Source organism: Platichthys flesus, chromosome 4 (assembly GCF_949316205.1).
Source record: "Platichthys flesus chromosome 4, fPlaFle2.1, whole genome shotgun sequence".
NCBI classification, from domain to species: Eukaryota; Metazoa; Chordata; class Actinopteri; order Pleuronectiformes; family Pleuronectidae; genus Platichthys; species Platichthys flesus.
Window position 1 is genome coordinate 1,890,232 of NC_084948.1, and position 13,699 is coordinate 1,903,930.

General features: G+C 42.1%; 1 protein-coding gene across 1 annotated transcript in view; it reads right to left on the reverse strand.

Moving 5' to 3' along the window:
• Positions 1-2,858: 2,858 nt before the first annotated feature.
• Positions 2,859-13,699, reverse strand: part of clmpb (CXADR like membrane protein b) — a 92,506-nt gene continuing 81,665 nt past the window's right edge. Inside the window, exons 4-7 of the mRNA XM_062386755.1 lie at positions 13,035-13,202; positions 10,935-11,057; positions 10,304-10,445; positions 2,859-8,026 (exon numbers count right to left, since the gene is read on the reverse strand). Of these exons, the coding sequence (XP_062242739.1) occupies positions 7,690-8,026; positions 10,304-10,445; positions 10,935-11,057; positions 13,035-13,202 (770 nt within the window). The 3' untranslated portion in view covers positions 2,859-7,689. The remainder of the gene's footprint in view (positions 8,027-10,303; positions 10,446-10,934; positions 11,058-13,034; positions 13,203-13,699) is intronic.

Sequence of the window (13,699 nt, forward strand, 5' to 3'; positions counted from 1 at the left end):
CAGTTCATCCATACCCTATGTTTTTAAAGTGGAATCATCAGCAGGGAACAAGTGCTGAAAGAAATATCATGCTATTAACTTCTCGATATAAATATATGTCAGCACTATAATTAGTGCAGTTGTCAGAGAGTTGAATATAAATTAAATGTGGGTCGCAGTGTAATTTTCATTACCCCGGCGTAATCAGTGCAAAGACTCCACAGTGATATTCACCGATTTTCAATAATAGTATTTTATTAAGTTTGGATAAGCTTCTAGATCATAGACTGTATATAAATATGGAAAACATGAAGCCCTCCCCAAATGTGTCTTTACAGTCCCTTGCCCTTTTCGGTCGTTCATCTGAGTTCAAGTTTTCCTTGGAGAAGGTTTGGTTTTTCTCATTTGATGCTATAAAAACAGCTGAAGCAATAGCTGGAGTGCACGCACCAGCGGGACCCTGATACCATGACTCGATCTCCTGATTGACGTAGCGTCTGGCCTGAATTGATAAATTATGAGGCCATCTTTATTTACAGACAGTTTCGGGTTTGAATGGAATACAGTTATTTTGTAAAGTTTTATTTGATTTCATCCGAATTCATAATAAACTGCACATCTTCAACAGGAAGCAGTGTCCATTCATGGTTATCATAGCCAACTGATCTACTATCAATCTACACCTCTCCCACTCATCTGTGTTGCCCTTGGTGCACATATCAGGTTCCACCAGAGCGAGCTTTAAGCAAAGCCACTCATGTATAGTACCTGGACTCAGTATTAATGTTAAGTTTCTACAATGAACCATATAAGACAACAGTGCACAGTGCAATCGCTACTTTGATCTTTTTTGTTTGTGATGGGATTAGATAAGTTATCTGCAGAGACACAGGGAAGTAGATCTGGTGATTAGTGGTAAGGTCAATTTCAAAGAAAGAAGGAAATACTGTCCAGGCCTCACAGACATAAAAAAAAAGAAAACTGAGTTTGAAAAAGAGTGACACAAACACCGTCATATTCCAGAAGTCGCCAGCAGCACCTGTTTTCATTTATACGTTGTAGGTCACACTTGAGATTTCTAATGAGCTAATCTCGACTGGTGATGTGTGAATTATGATTTCTCTCTTATCCCGTTAGGAGCCTCTCAGCAAATGCAGATAACATGAGAACTATCCCCAATCAACACCAGGGGATGCTATTATATAAGCAACCTCAATTACAAAGGCATTGGTGGCAATCTAAAAGTATTTACTTTTGAGGATTACAGAGAGAGACGGAGGGCAAAATACAATTTCCTATTAATAAGGCCACAAAGCCAGCTCAGAGCCAAAAGATTCCTTATCTTTGTGATGACATTTATTGTATCTGGTCTACTTAAAGTGTGGCTTTCCATTTCGTAATTGCGACACATCATGCTATTAGATGATTTGCAACAGGGCAATTAGGCTGTAAAAAGCCAGTTGTAGATCCAAAATAAAAACAGATAGATAAATAAAAACACATCATCCGTTATACTAAGAACCTTCAGTTTTCTGATGTTCTGAGCCATAATCAAATGCAACACACCATATCCATGTATTTATAGGTGCGTGTGTGAGTGGGCCTGCCAGTGTGATGGGTTTAGGACAGTGTCATCATACATGGCTGATCATGTGGAACAATGGGCATGGCGGCATGGAACAGGGAGAGGAGAAATGTGGTTTGGCCTCGAAAATGTGATCTTGCTTAATATGGATGCCGTGTTTCGAAAATATGTAAATTTAGCACAGCAGTCTGCAGCCAGCTCCTCAACAAACAGATGTCAGAGAACACACTGGTGAGTGCATTATCCCCCATGGCTCGTTCATGTGCCTTTACTCTGGGGCGTTATCTCCTCATGCATGGACGCTGCTTCTGGCACCTTTTCTTTATTGCACCTTTCGTGTGCATCCTTGAAGCTTGCAGATAAAGTCACACCCTGTCTCTTTAACCAGGGTTGCCACACACCCTCCATCTGGGCAGTTCAATAGATCGTCAACAGAATAACTTGACAGAGGGAAGAGATGAATGTCAGTCAATAAGTGTCTGACAGCTCAATAGATACTGCTGACATGTTGCCTCGTGCCTGAGTGTCACGTTGAGGGGCTAGAGATCAAGAGAGAGGAAGAGGAAGAAGAACCCTGCACCCCCGGCCCCATGTGTCATCTTCAGCCCGTCCTGGATCATGGACTTATAGTTGGGACAACTGTGCAGAATGTGACACCCATATTTGTAATAGAATACTTTAGAACCACACCAGTATCCCTTTATTTCTAAGCCAGGGATGTTCTAAGATTAATTCCTGTGGAAGCTGCTCACCAGTTGTATATATACAGTAAAAGCTGTTTATATATATATATATACAGCCTGTATATATATATATATATATATATACAGCATATATACACTGTAATAATTCCTCAGGCACAGGTTATAGATTGATGTTGGACATTGTGGTCAACTTGCTGAGTCTTGAAACTCATTCTGGATAGCTCATCCTTTATCTGGAACATTCAGTCGTTCACAATTGCTACATTACCATCACAACTAATCATGTTTTAATGCAACTGTGAGAATTCAGATTTGATAAAAAGACAATTATCAAATCTATCCTGTGTCTAAAATGTTACCTGGGGGGTAATTCAAATAAATTGTGTGAGTAGGTTGTTAATTACATGATTTTTGGCGGCTATCAAATTCAAGTTGAGCCAGATAGCTAATGCAGCATTTTGTTTCTATATAGAAATCAACAATGCCTAACTGTCTACTCTGCACAAACACAGGAGATTGGGCTGTGATAATATCTTCACAGATTCACATCAGGGCCAAACAAAATCTAAATCAAGATATCATGCAACCAGTTAAGTTGTCATTGAATTTTATTTGCAAATGAAAGAGTAATAACTCAGAAGTCGTAAAAATATACATTTTTTACTTGTGATATTTACATGGATTGTTTTTCATCAAACCAACATACCCCAAAAAAACCTGTACTGTTTTTTTACAAAACCAAAAGAGAAGCCATGGCAGAAAAAACAGATGAGTGTACAGAAAAACCAAGGTGTCTTCTATTTCCCTTCAGTAACGCTGCGGGCAAGAGAAACAGCCTACCACACGCAGCCCAAACAGGCCAGTGATGAGTGTATAGCACACAGAAAAGTGCAAAGTACATGGATGAAAAAAAATTATCAAACAAATGAAGACAAAAATAAAGCTTCATAAAAATCGTTGTGAGTATATTAACAATTGTAGATTTCTTTTTTTTTCTTTTTAGCCTAATATTGTTATATTACATCAAAGCAAAGCATTCCCGTACATCTGCTCAATCTCCTATGACATGCAGTTAACTTTGCTCTCTTCCCCTCGGTTGGCTCTCTTCCCTTAAAAGTAATGATACATCACATTCCTTTGATTTTGAGACACAAGGCTAAACCACAAAGTCTGAGCATGGCTTTGTCCCACTCAACAGCTTCAATCAGAAATAAAACTGCTTAATAGAACATAAAACCCTGTGGCTACATGAGATTCGTACTCCTATCATATCTGCAGGATAACCATTAACGATTTCATGTTTACTGCACCTTTGAGTGTCGATAATAAGACATTGTATTGTGCTGATGGATATAGTTTTCAAGAATGATTTTGGATGTGCTGCTGACACTCGTCGTGGGTTAAGACTTTCCTCCTCCACCCTCGACTGAACTGACCAAAGCTACTTCAAATGAATTTGTTGGAGCCAGCGCAGGTTTTTCAGAGAGTGGAGGGACGCAACACGAGGGCTCATAAACCGGAGGAATCAGCCACCTGAGACTTGCTGTTGCTGGAAAGCAAATTATAAAAAAAAGCTTGGAGGAATTAAACAGCTGGAAGACTTGCATACCATCCTCCACCTCCACTGCTACTTTCATTTGTGGTGGGGGGAAATTCAATGGCAGGAGCCCACAAGCCTGGCTCAATATCAATCCTGTTTTAACTCTTCTGATTCCCAGTACTTCTCTTGCAGGAGAAAAAAAGGTATTGAAATCACATGCTACCCAGTTTGTTAAGATGCATAGCAGTGTCTGTCCATCTGAGTGCATGTGTGTCGGCATGCACGGTTGTGTTGTAACAGTGGCTGTTTATGTGTGTGTGTGTGTGTGTGTGTGTGTGTGTGTGCGCGTGTGTGTTTGTGCGCGTGTTTCCCTTTCTCGTCTGCATTTGGTATCCTGGTTCCATCAGTCAGTCGTAATACCACCGGACATTCAATCCATCAAATTGATTTTGAAGGAGAAGAAATGACAAGGATTGCAGTTTGGGCTTTTATGTGTGTGTTTGTGCATGTGTTTGTGCCCATGTGCATCTGCGAGTGTACGTGGAGAACACGCCTGTGTTTCCATGTGCACCTATGTGTACATGGGTATATGTTTGTATTGTGTGTCTGTGTGTGTGCATGTGCTTGAGCCTTGAGATGCCATCATCACACCCAGGGAGTGCATTATACGTTAAGAGACGGCTAGAGAAGATACGGAGCGTACAAGTGGCCTCCAGAGCTGACGACGGTTATGAATTATTGACGTGATTTGTCTCAAGATGCCACCCCCACAAGCCAAAACATAACTGCTGCCTGTGACGCCAGGTTCAGTAGGCATGTAAGGATATGAAAATGAAAGTAAACACTGCCAGTCTGCAGTCATATCTATTTAGATAGAGGTTACTTTGCCTGACTGGATCCTTCTCACTCACTGAATGGCTAACATGAGAATGTGTGGGTGTGGCCCAAGGGCTTATACTGAATTTACATGCACACACCCACACACACACATTCACACACATTCACAGACATGCATGCATGCACGCAAGCACGCACGCACAGACCCACTCATCGAGTAGCTTCCCTGGTCAAATATGAGCTTCTACCTCTAGTTAAAAGGCATTTTTTCCCCAGAAAACGTCCCTTACAGTTAAGTCACGTGAAAATCCACGGGTCAAAGTCAAACCACATGTGCTTTCAGACGGATGTTGGTTTCAGCACTTCTCCTCGTATGATTCTACATTTTTTCAGATTTGTAAAGTGGAACAAAATTAAATCACTGAAACATTAATAACAAGATATAATATTAACGTGTTAGACATACTGATTATTAGAACCAGTCGTGGAGTTAAGTTGTCAAGTTTGTCCTGAGAGAAAAGGTCGTAGAACCATTAACATTAAAAACACTTTATTTTTGATAATATTAACATGCTCACTTCATTTCATGGCAATCTGCCTATTGGGTTTGATATATCTTGTGCATAAATTTTAGCTGGATGGAATACAAGGTTAAAGGTCATGGTTACATCAAACAATATTCATCATGTGTCGTCCATAAATACTCACAGCAGATTCTGTGGTCATCACGAAGTGACTTTTTTAAGATAAGTCGTTATTGACCAAAGTGCTGGTCAAGGGAAATTCTTAACCCAGCGGCGATGCCTCAGGAAAGGTCACCGGGTCACTTTAATCAAATTAAATAGTTCCCACAGGATCAATAACATCCATAGTACGTCTCACCAGAACTTGGTGTGTAGTTGTAAAGACAGAGTGTCTTCCTTTGGACTGAGCAAGATGCCTTTCTTTCTCCACCTTCCTGCACCTTCCATACATGTGATAATGTTTGTTTCACATGAACTCACTCAGAATACAACATCTGTAACAGTACATGGTTTATATCCACTTTTGGGTTTCCCATTTGACTCATTTGTACTACATCTCTCCTCTAATACCCTAATTTGTTAAATTAAATGACATCATGTGCATATATCTATCCGTATGTACAATATAAAACAAGACTGATTACAGAATATACATTACATTGTCCCGTGACACAGGATTGCTTTCTCACCACGGATAATTCACTCTGCTTGTGCTGCAGAGGCTGCGTCTGTTTATTACTGGGGCGAGTTTGTGAAGTTGTATCATTCGGTACTCGCTGCTGTTGACCCTCGAAGCTGGATGTGACCAGAGACTTAACCACTGGTGTGCTGAAGATAAGGACGAAGAAAGAAACCATCAAAAGGAAGAGGGATGCAAAGGCACACTAGAAAGGCTACTTGCCCTTTTTTCAGCTACTTTCAATCAAACTGCACTGGGTCTGTCGGAGGATATGGCGATTGGGGGATTGGCCGATAGTGCGGCTCAACTAATAACCAAGCGAGGCCCCGTGATTCAGCGAGACAGCAATCGAGTGCCACTCCATTGTTATGGATCCAGGGAGAGTGCTGACTATGATACCATACACACCCGACACAATTAAAGCCTCCAGAATCATACTCTGCTTTCCATTCATTCAGACTTTGTGAAATTGAATGTCAAGGTCAATTCTTTGTGCCTCGAATATTGATTCAGTACCTTATAGGAGGCTGAATGTAATGTGATCCACCATCATTGTATATCACACATTCATGGTAAAAGATTTTGGTTTCACTTCAGAAATGTAGTACGAGTAAAATAAAAAATAAAGCAACGATAATAACCCATCCTAGGGATTGGTGGCACTTCTTCATATGGATGAATGGACACATGGCTGTCTGTCACCCTTTACAACCTGTTCAACGAGAAGAGACACAGGAAACCCGAAAGAATAAAGAAAAACAAGTCCAGCTGGGCAACTAGATGCTTATCCCCTATATTTAAATGAATCGCTATAGGCCTAATATATACTATTTAATAATTCAGGGAGTATATTCAGTACCAGAAAAAGGACGTCCATGGATGTAGACAGGATGTGGGAGTGGGTAACAGACTCCATTGGACTTGGACTCCACTGCCAGTGCTACATCCGTGTACCTGAAAGTTCCCCCTGCTGATTGGTAAAGCAGATGAGCTGTTCGCGAGCCGGCTGAGTCAGACTCAGGGCCGCTGTGATATCTGGCAGGTTCTTTATGAGGGCAAGAAAAAGACCGAGAGCACTGAGGCAGATGATGCACATGCCACGCACTGTGTCTTTTCACATGGATGGGCATAATCGGCCTGGCCCATGGGAGGCGAAGAGGTTTGTGGTTTCAGAGCAGGTGCTGGGAGCAGTGAGTCGGAGGTGCGGGCTGACATGAATCACAGAATCGCTGCACGCCTCCCCCAGCCCCCTCCTCCCGCAGAGGACATAAATCTGTAGATGTCCGATGTCCGACGTCCGTTCTCCTCGTTCTCCGCTTTCGTATCCATTTTGCATTTGTTGACATGTGAAGCTCAACATGCTGTATGGCTCAGAGTTTGGATCTACTTTATTATCCAGCCTTCTCTCCTTCTGTCTTCTTCTCCGCTGTATGCCTCACCCTTTGATTTGATAAATTAATAAAAACTCTAAGAGGGGGCTTCTTCCACCTCGCTGCACACGGTGCTTCCCCGTGCCTCCCACAGCCAAAAGAAAGAACTCAGAAAATAAGTTCTGCCTTCAGCCATAGAGATGCAAACAGTTGCATCTCAGGACTGTTTTTTCTTCTATTTTGTTGTTTTATCTAATTCAGTAGGGGGCAAGCATGTCATATTTTCCGTTTTTAAGTATGCATTAATTAAAAGTTCTTTTGGACTTTATAGTATTTATTCCTTTAATTACATCCTTTTAACTAGTGTCATTTCTGTGTTTATGGAAGAGTCTTTAGGAAGGGGTGAGGGGGACTTGGGCAGGGATGGGGAAGGGGTCTCACATGGCTGCAGGAAGGGGTTGGCTCTCAGTCCTACACAGTCTGAAAGGCCTTGGTCTGGGCGGGGACCATGAGGGTTGGGGGTGTAGTCCCCGACATGTTCCTGGAGTTGAATTTGGGAGTGGTAGGGGGCTCGGGGTTCTTAAGGGGCACAACTGTAGTGTAGGCAGGTGGGGACTGGGGGAAGCCTGGAGGCTGTCCATTCTCCTTGAGAGCTGCTACAGCAGGCTGGCGGGGGCGCTGACCACGCTGGGCGCTGTTGTGCACCATGGACTGGGTGGAAGACGCTCCGGAGCGTGAGCTGCCGGAGCGGGACGAGGACAGGGAGTTGGGCTTCACCAGCTTGGCCTTGGGAGCCTCCGCATCCTCCCTGTGGTTGGAAACACACACAAGAAAAATGATGGTTCTTTTATTTTATATGAACTGTACCTCTAAAAATAGGAAAGAGGCAAGCACACATACACACAGTGAACAGCAAAACAACACAGTACCGATCTCTCACACTTTTCAGAAAATCCGACGGTGGTCTCTGGTTCGAATCCACGGAGTGACAACAAAAACTACATACCTGGACGGACAACACCTGGACAACACCTGGATCTGTTCCACACTGTCAAAGTGCCTACCCCACCCCACTGTCTAAGTGCCCCTGAGCAAGGCACCTTACTTCCCTAACACCTGCTCCCCGGGGCGCCGTGCATGGCTGCCCACTGCTCTGTGTGTCCTCCTGTGTACACAAGATGGGTCATAGCAGAAAACAAATTCCCCCACTTGCATGTTGTGTGTGTGCATGTGTGTGTGTGGGACCAATAAAGTGTATCTGTATCTCAAGGTTTACAGTGCAATTCTTAAAAAAAATAAAAAAACACACATACACGCACGCAATAAAGCACCCACATAGAGAAATACAAACATGACACACACAGACACAGACACACACACACACGCAAACAAACACTTGTACACAGACATTTGTGCTCCTGTCTTTATGAGGACAATCACTGATAACACATTCCCTCTTATCTCTTACAACCAAAATGTCACAGCTCCAACCTTAACCCCAAGCAAAATCTAATCCTATAGCCCTAAAGCCATGTCTCTACCCCAGAGCATTCCATGAAAGTGCATCAGAAAGTGAGGACAGGCTAAAATGTCCTAAATCCTAAAGCCTAAAACTAGAAGAGAGGGCTTCCCACTGCCAAGGCCAACAGTCCCAATATGGAACCACATTCAAATTTAACAATTATCTATTTGGATCTGCACCATACTGCAACACTGATAAATATCAGTCTCCTAAACATCCCTGATTTGTTCAATAAGATCTATACATTATTTTCTGAGGAATCTAAAATGTTGAAATTGTCCCATCTCGCAATGTTTAGGAAAGTGAAAGAAAATCCTCAATCTGCCCCGGAAGGTTTGCTGCAATCATCTTGTTTTTTTTTTGCATGTACTGCTAACTAACAAACATTACACTAAAACATAACATTGGTGGAGGCGTGCGCACACACACGCGCACACACACACACACACACATGCAAGCATGCACGCACGCACATACACACACACACTCACACACACACACACACACACACAAACACACTCACATACACACACACACACACAATCACAGACAGGAAGAGAGAGATAGGTAGACAGCAAATACATCCATGCGTTAAGGGACTGTTGCTGTGTCACTTAGCATGTGATCTGCTTAGCTGTGCTACTTTCAGCTGGACTGCTGTGTGAGGTCACACGCAGGTCACACAGCCAAGTTCTTACATCACCATCATCGCTCCGTCAAACCAAAGCTAAACAGGACTGTAGTTAAATTGAATGTGCAACAAACTCTTTGAAAGACACTGCATTATCTATTTCTCAAACTGTGCCCTGCAGTAAAATATTTAAAACTATCAATTCTCTCTCTCCACATTTTTATTTCATGGAATCGTTGAAGGCCAATAAAAGCATTTAAGCCGACTTTGACCTGGAAACCTGCATCGAGACATCGTCTTCATCCAGACCTATTAGTGCCCAGCAGGTCCTATGGCGAACATCAAAGAAAGTGACTTAGATAGTGGTTTTGTTAACTGTTACATCTACATTTGATTTGTCTGTATTATTTAACTGTTTTACTCTGGTTTCAGGTGAATAAGTGAAACACGTGGCTCAGATTTCTATACCTGTCTCCTAGACATGAGATTGTACCTGTAGGTCGATGGGAAGATGATAAAACCTTGGGCACCACCCCAGCGACAGACATTTTTTACCTGCATCTACATACCCCACATACTGTTTGTCTTTTTTCACGAAATATATAGATTAATGTTCCCGATAAAGAAAAATGTATCTCACAAAACACAGTTACGGCAGATATTACATATTCTCAATACATGCAATATTACATTAGGGTCTTACTTGAAAGAACACTAAAGCAGTTTTTCACTTATTTAAAAGTCTGAAAGTATATAGTGCAGCTAAACCATCACAGCAACAGCCCCACAAGGACATAGAAGCAGAAATACACAGACACACACTTAAACACATATTGCCGCACAATTTCAAGAATTTAGCAAACACTGCAGTTAAATTAGTTCGAAATGACAAGAATGTGAAACAACCAGAGAAGAAAGGAGGATGACTAAACCTGATCTCGTTGGGAGTCTCCTCCTCCTCGTACTTCTTCTTTTCTTTCTTCCGGAAGACGAGCCAGATGATTAATATGACAATGAGGATACCGAGGGATATTCCAACCACCATACCCGCTGCCCAACCAACATTCCTCGCACCTGTGGACAGAGAGGATACAATAAGAAGTCACATACAGTCATTATTCTTAAACTTAAAATCACTCATTTTTATGGTTCCAGCTCATTAATGGGAAGTTGCCTTTGTTTGTGCCAAATTGGCAAAATACAATTTAGCATCAAGGCTCCCAAACTGCTCCTGCTGTGGTTCTAGACGTCTAATCATTTTCTCGACACATTACCCGGCCCTGCTGGGCCTCTCAGCGAATGTATTAGAGTGACAGTGAAAGATAACTTTTGCAGAAGAGGTGTTGACCAGTAGCCACCAGTATACATTTAGTGCAGTCCCTGGTGTTGGAGCACTCCGGGTGAGAATGGAAAGTGTGAGCGAGTAGGGAGGTTTGTAGAAAGGCGGAGAGGAGGTACAAATGTATTTCGAGCCGCAGTTTGAAACAATAACCATCAATCAGCATGACAGTTCGGTGCGAGGCGAACACCGAGGGGTCTCCTCCCGTCCCTCCTAAAACTCACGCTGCATTGTGACCTCGATGTTGCAGTTTTCCTCCCCCACGTCATTGTTGGCTGTGCACCTGTAGACACCTGTGCTGTCCATGGTGAGATTCCTCAGGGTTACCATCTCTGGGTTCTTCAGATCTGGGGGAATAATACAGTTTTTATTCGTTTACAAATGTTGTTCAAATCTTCCTGCATCTCTACCATCCTCATTTGTACAACGCAAGAATAAATAAATATCATGACCTAAAAAAAAGAGAGACACTGAATACGTTTAGATTATTATAATAGTGTGATATGAACCAGATTAAGCCAATAGTGTGAACAACATTTTCTGATTACTTTAACCTGAATAATGTATTCAATAACTGATTGATGACAACTTCTTGTTTACTGGGTGTAAACAAGAAGGAAAAATAAAAAGGAGATAGAATGACAACACCAACCAAAGTGGTAAACAGTACCATCTTATTATTTATGATTTAGGATCTACAACTGGCGCAATAACGTCAGACTTAATGGCGTAGAAGATGATGATTGGTGTGTCATGCATATTATGGGCCCACCCTTAAAAGTCTTACAAGACAGCATTGTTTATATAAAGAAAAGAACAAAACAAAGATAACAATAACAATATGAGACAAATAAACCATCCTGACGTTTTTTTCCCAAGGTTTAGAATTAAATTAATGAACTATTGCATCCTGTCAACATCTGTGCACCAGGATATTTCTGCACATCTCATGTATTATAAAGACATTTAAATCATCATAATAGCGGCAATAGAGGAGAAACTGTGATTTATCTCAACCTCTTTTTATTCATATCATTCATTCAACCTGTTCAGGGATCTTTTATATATATCTACCAAACGGAAGTGGACATAGTGAAGGGGGTTACAAAAAGACTCTGCTCTGTAACATGTTAAAAGGAATATTCTATTACCAACTCGTGTTGACACCACAATCCAGGTAATGTCTTGTTCTAAATAAGGTCAATATTTGGAATATTGGAATCCAGGTAAGCACAGTTCCTTATGAGAGTTTATTTAAGACTGATGCCCATCGCACTGAGGAGAACTTGAAGAGAGTAACAGGAATGTGAGCATTAGAGGAGCTTCACAGCCCAATGGGATATTTAGTCTTCTCAACCAATGACAACCATGTGATATTGCCTTTCAACAGAGCCATAAATAATGGCCGCCGACACAGTGTGTTATCGTCCAATGAAAACGAATTAGACTGAACAGGTGTTTTGTGGTGGAGGTAATTCATTTGAAGCTTTTTGTCTGGGCACGTGCCGACGCCAACGCCAGTTGAACCGTGGAGGGAAAAGTAAGAGAGAGAGGTTGGCACCCTGGGGTGTTATTTCTGGTTTAAAGAGTTCAAGATGAGGAGAGCTGCCTAAACACTTGCTTATCTTTTCTGCTTTAAACTGTGTCAGGTACTTTGTAGAGGCAGACATTTTTGGTTGTGATCCAAGAGGAATTCAGGAATCCACACTACCTGAATGAAACGTGTCTCAGTGCTCTAACTGAGCAGCCATGTGTTTTTGGTCGGCTGACAGTTCTTTCTATTATATTATATTTTCCCAACTATGCACACACAAACCAAGAAAACGCTCAGTCCACACTGACTTTATACAGGTATAATTCACTTGGGCCACACTGACATTTCAACATCACAGGTGTCCTCATCAGTATCACTCTGGAATCTTGTGTTTATATAACTCATCCCAGCAGAGTGCATTGACAAAGCACATGGCTGTGTTGTGCTATCGTGCCGTGAATGAAGAATCAGGGGCCTACGCGGGACCATCCCAGCCCATCTAAGTGCCCTTGAGCAAAACACTTACACTGTTAATTACTCCAGTGAAGCAGCTAAGGGGACAAGTGGTAGAAGGGTGTAGTTGTATACCGGCAGATTTATGTGTGAGTGTTTGCAAACGTGTGAAGGCGAGAGGGAGGTGTGGAAATCGAGGTGTGCTTAGCAAAACACGGCATTGGATGAATGCAGCCTATAAAAAACATTAATTTAAAAAAGAATGCTCGAAGTGTTTCTCTGCTGAGCGCTGGATGGTGAATCAGCACGTCACTGTCGTGCCACTTAGTTTCCTCACCTATCAGTGCCAGGTTTGGCAGCTTGCCCAGGCTCTTGCCTTTGTCCAGCACTCGCTCCCACTTGTAGTTGATGGGTTCTGACCCATCGCTGGACTTGCAGCTCAACTTGACATCACTGCCCTCCAGGGTTTTGCCGTCCATCCAGCACCTCGGCTTGGAAGGCTTGACTGTAGGAAGACATGGGAATTAGAAAACTGTTTAGGGCAAATCATAAATCACATGTTCTTTGTATATTATATATTAGATCAGATTTATTTACAGTTTTGAGTTTTGCATCAGATTTTTGACCTTTGGATTTACATACGGGATAGCAAATATCTTTGTCCAAATTTAAATAATTTGTTTTAAATTTAAATGTCTATAAATTGTTCTCAGATTAATATAAATGCATCCATCAATTTTCTTCTGCTTATCAGGGCTCTGGTAGCAGAGAAAGTCCGCCAAGAAGGGTATCCCTCCTAGCCAGGATGTCCAGCTCGTGCTGGGGTATCCCAATGCGTTCCCAGGCCAGATGGGACGGAAGGCGCCCAGGAGGAATCCTGACCAAATGCCAAAACCACCTACACTGTAGCCTTTATACATGAAGGAGAAGTGGTTCTAATGTGAGCTCTCTCCCGATATCTGATCTCCTCACTCGATCACTGAGGCTGAGTTTGTGACCTGT